The 4,664-nt window shown below is 38.0% G+C and overlaps 1 protein-coding gene across 1 annotated transcript in view; it reads left to right on the top strand.

The window, feature by feature from the left end:
- The window catches only part of LOC140944484 (uncharacterized), a 7,995-nt gene extending 4,317 nt beyond the window's left edge, over positions 1-3,678 (top strand). The window contains exons 4-5 of the mRNA XM_073393625.1: positions 322-552; positions 3,177-3,678. Coding sequence (XP_073249726.1) covers positions 322-552; positions 3,177-3,425 — 480 coding nt within the window. The 3' untranslated portion in view covers positions 3,426-3,678. The remainder of the gene's footprint in view (positions 1-321; positions 553-3,176) is intronic.
- The last annotated feature ends 986 nt before the right edge of the window (positions 3,679-4,664 follow it).

Below are 4,664 nucleotides of genomic sequence, written 5' to 3'. Positions count from 1 at the left end.
TGATAAACACTATTCCCAAGGGTAGAGTATTTGGGACAGTAAAAAAGAAAGTGAGTTTCGGTTGGACTTACATGTGTGCGATGTGCTCGTACCTTCCGACAATCCTTAGAAATGCGTAGGTGTTACCATACATGGAAGCTAATGAACGGTACTTTCTGAGGAGTCGTTTTCTTTGCTGTGCAAGTCATATGTCACTTCTTTAGTCTCTGATCAGAGTCTGCAGACAGTGTGTGGTAGCAATTAAAATATAACCATAAGCACCTTCTCCACTTAAGGAAAATTTGCACTCATCATTTAATAAATCCACTTCTCCTTTTCTAGATGCCAGCTTCGCCCATCACTGTAACCATCGCATTGGACTGGAACGTGACGCTAGTTGGTAAACCAATCCCACCTTCATTCACTACCCACGTCACAGATGGCTCTGTTCTTTTGGATATCATAAACAAGGTTGCTGATGAATATCCAGAAGGTCCTTTTAATAGATATGTCTCCACTTACCATGGTAGTCTGATGGGATATTCCGTTACTGCCTTTAACGGTACCCAACAGGTAAGATATAATAGATGAAAGTAGGAACCAACAACCCGGAGCAAGCAACAACCTTCTATCCGTTCAAAGGCGTTTTCACGGACCAGGTGATTATTATAACGATTCTCCCGCGAATTTTGACTATCAAATATCATAATAAGCCTTTCAAATCCATGAGCAAAAAGCGGAGACTAGAAGATAGATTTTCTGATGTTTCGACGACATTTACTTTTTGTTTTAGTTATTTTCCTACTATGGATGTGCACACATACTGGACGGTGCATCCACTTTCGCTGGAAACGTACTGCAAAATGATGCTAAAAACAAACTGATCTGTGAAAACGCCGTTTCATAAGCCCATAGTTAATTGAGTGGGATGGTTATGAAACCCGTCAGACTCCTTTGTTATATGTTTTTGTGGACCTGAAAGTGCACAACGGTCAAAAGAATTCCTATCATTTTGATTGTATTGACCAATAAAAACGTTGCATTAATTTATTCCATAACAATTTGCCAACAGAAAACAAAGGATTGTGCACTTTCAGGGTGCTTCCAACATATACTGCAGCACTGTTGTTTTTATCATTGATGTTTGCCGCTTTTTATAACCAGTCTCCTCTAATAACTATGATAAGCCAAGTATGGGAGTTGTAAGTTCAGGGTTATGGGCTCCTGACGAGAGTATAGTATATATTATAGCATCGCGATAATTTGACATGAATTAGTTGCATCGAGGTTTGGTTGTATCAGATGAGTTGACGAAGACCATTTTCCACCATTGAAAGATTCAAAAACCGTGACTTTGCGAGCCATAGCCCTTCAAACCCCGGCCAGACTCCCCATCCCCGGGGGGGGGGGGGGGGAGGTACTCCGAGAAATGGACTAGATAGGTATGTGCCGCCGGATAGGGTATGGTTTTTAAGAGTCTTTTGGCCTTTTTAGCATTGTGTTCCTTGAGTGATCCTTACATAAGGTACCTAAATTGTATCACCTAAGATTCAAGTGCGTAATTGTCCAGCTACACGAAAAACGAATCACCGTCTAAAGCTGAACTTTAGAGTATTCGGAAAGCGATTTAATGTAGGTTCGTGTTGTACCATTAAATTCTTAGTTTATATTTTTCCCATGAATAGGGTGTCAGTTTTTGGGTTTGGACGTTGAATACGGTTTCAATAATATTTTTATTCACCTTATCCTTAAACAGGGTAAAGGTTTTAGACCGTGGGCAGCACACACCAATCCCAAACTTATCAGAGTACCCCTCACCCCAGGTCGGACAACCAGGAAATACTTAAATTGGAACTCAGCAGTTATGCTGGCCCTGTCACACCAGTGATTAAAGTGCTCTAAATCTAGCAGTACTTTATGGTAATGCTGTTCCATAGGGTTGTGTGTGGTTTATATATCGAGCAACGGTATTGATGGGAACATGGCTGAAGGAGAGAAATAGTTAAACGAAAAGCGGTCATTGATTGCAGGAAACTCGAACACTTCAGTGAGAGAACATTGTTCTCCTTCTGGACCTTTTTCATTAAAATGACTGCAAATTTCGTTAGGTTCGTTTTCATAAATTCGGCTAGACATAAAATATAGCTAATTTTTATTAACTTATTTTATAACCTGATTCTTACAATAGGCGGTTCGAGGTCTCTCAAAGTCGCCGTCCCTAAAGTCTTTGAAGCGAGTAACCCCCATAACATGGGTGACTGCTCGTTTATGATTGCTGCTTCAATGTTTTGGAACAGACTACCTTTAAATATTAGGCAAGCAGCAACCATTGACATTTTGTAAAAGATCACTTAAGACTTATTTATTTACGAAGACGTATAATTAATTTCTTATCTTGTTTTTATTGTTATAATAGTAAATATTATTCATTATTATTATTATTATTATTATTATTATTATTATTATTATTATTATTGTTATTACTTTTAACCGTTTAACAACAGTAAACGTGGGTTTTTTATGAATTATTTAGATTAAAAACACATGGGATCCGTTTTTAGCTATTTCTCAGTTTCCAACATTTTTTTATCATGGTAATCAATTAGATATTTGTAATACATATATATTTTTAATGAATTATGTACATAGGATTCCTTCTTTAACGTTTCTTTATTAGATGTTTTTAGCACGTTATCATATGAGATTGTAATAAATTAGTTATTTTTAATATGGATTTTTTTTTCAAGATTATAATGCACATATGATTATTTTCATAGAATATGCGCAATATAAAAAGTAGATTAGTATTAGTAGTATCATTAACAATTATTCCTCGAGCCCAAATGGCCTCTGAGTCAATAGCCCATGAGGCCGAAGGCCGAATGGGCTATTGACTCAGAGGCCATGAGGGCGAGAGGAATAATTGTTTTAGTAAAATCCAACTAGTTGTTCAAAAATATCGAGACGAAACAACTTTAGCTAGTTAAAGTAAGACTTTAATCCTTTTTTTGCCGCCAAAAATCTGGCGCTTTTCGCTACTAGTGGGCTATAACATATAGCCTAGTAGTAGCTCAAACAAACAGAAAGCAGCATTGATAATAGACCACTAGCTGGATTTTACTAATAATTATTATGTATCAGCTTGTCTAGGAGAATCAAGCTGTTGCAAACCTTGGAACTGTCTTGCTTTGTTTCAGATTCCTCAAGCAGGTATCTATTGGATGATCCACGACAACCACACCAGAGAGCATGCGCCCTTAGGAGTGAGCCAGTACAAGCCAAAGGATGGCTCTGTTACAGTTTTAATGCATGAAAAACTCTTATATCATGGACCCCTTACTGATACCCCAACAGTTGAGAGCTCTGGTCAAAGATTTGTTGGTATAAGATTGGTTGCCCTGTGTTTCTTGACCGCAATTGAAAGCATGAGCTTTTTTTGTAACTAGAAATAAACCGTCACAAAGGTGGGGCATGGGATTCCAGAACCTTGAAGTTTTTTCCTAACTTTTACATTTTAGTAAATTTGGTGACCAACAGGTACATTAGCAAATATAACGTATAGAACCTTTTGAGATGACGTCAAGTTCGCCATGTTGTGAAACAATAAAACGGCGGTCATGTTGGTGTCCTAAAGCGGTCCTGGTAGTTGAACTTTTTTCTTGTGTAAACGCTTTCTTTTGTTCCAATAAATTTGCATAATTTGCAATTTGCTGCTCACGTGAGTGAAAATGCTCTTTTAGTAATATGAGGTCAATAGGCCATTTGCATGATGACGTCATTTTACTACCACGACCAGAATCCTTCAGGTTTTGCTTTCTTGTGCAAATTATTTAAACCTCGCTGGGATTACAACATTTAAATTTGAAAGCGAAAAGGATTGTGGTCGTAGTAGTAAAACGACCCCATCGTGCAAATGGCCTATAGTCCACGTTCGATATATTAAAATTCTAACATGAATCCGAGGCTTTAGGGTCAAAATTGCAAATTTTTCACAACTCCATTGTCTCGAAATTCCAAAAAGAGACTTGGGCAAAAAGAAAACCAAACCAAATATAGAAAAATGACCAGAAAGCCTCGGAGTACTGTTAGAAGTCTAAAAAACATATAAAGACAGTACCCAAAACAGCAAAGTTAAGGTATAGTATAGTTTTAATTTCAAGGAAGAGAACGTAAGGTTTAGTTTCTATACCAGCTAATTCAATAACACTAAATTTCCAGTAAAATCCGTCTAAAATGGCAGCCAAGATGGTGACCATTTTGCATGACGTCACAGTTACCCCTTGGCGGTTACTCCCATAACTTTGGGGTGCGCGGCGGGACTCCACAACTGTTCCAGGCAAGAAAAGATGAATTTGCGACCCTGTTCCAGACAATAATTGTAAAAATATCGTACATGACCTTATAAACGCCCGGGGCTTCTATTTAGTTTTAGGGGTCCAAGCAAGGGCGTTTAATAGATAGGAGGCTTTTGAAAGAGGGAGGCGTTTATTCTCATAACTGTAACAAGTTCAACAAAACTAACATGCTTTCGGCGAAAATATCAAGAGAGGTAAAAAATATACGGAATATCCACCCCACCAAATGATTGGTTTAGGCCGTCTAGAGGCCATATCGCTATTTCAAATCCCAACATCGATGTCACAATCCTCGCTCAGGGTTATTGCGGTGTCATCGTTAGTCTATCC

The sequence above is a fragment of the Porites lutea genome, chromosome 1 (assembly GCF_958299795.1).
Source record: "Porites lutea chromosome 1, jaPorLute2.1, whole genome shotgun sequence".
NCBI lineage: Eukaryota > Metazoa > Cnidaria > Anthozoa > Scleractinia > Poritidae > Porites > Porites lutea.
The sequence above is the reverse complement of the archived record's forward strand: the minus strand, read 5'-3'. Positions and strand labels throughout refer to the sequence as shown.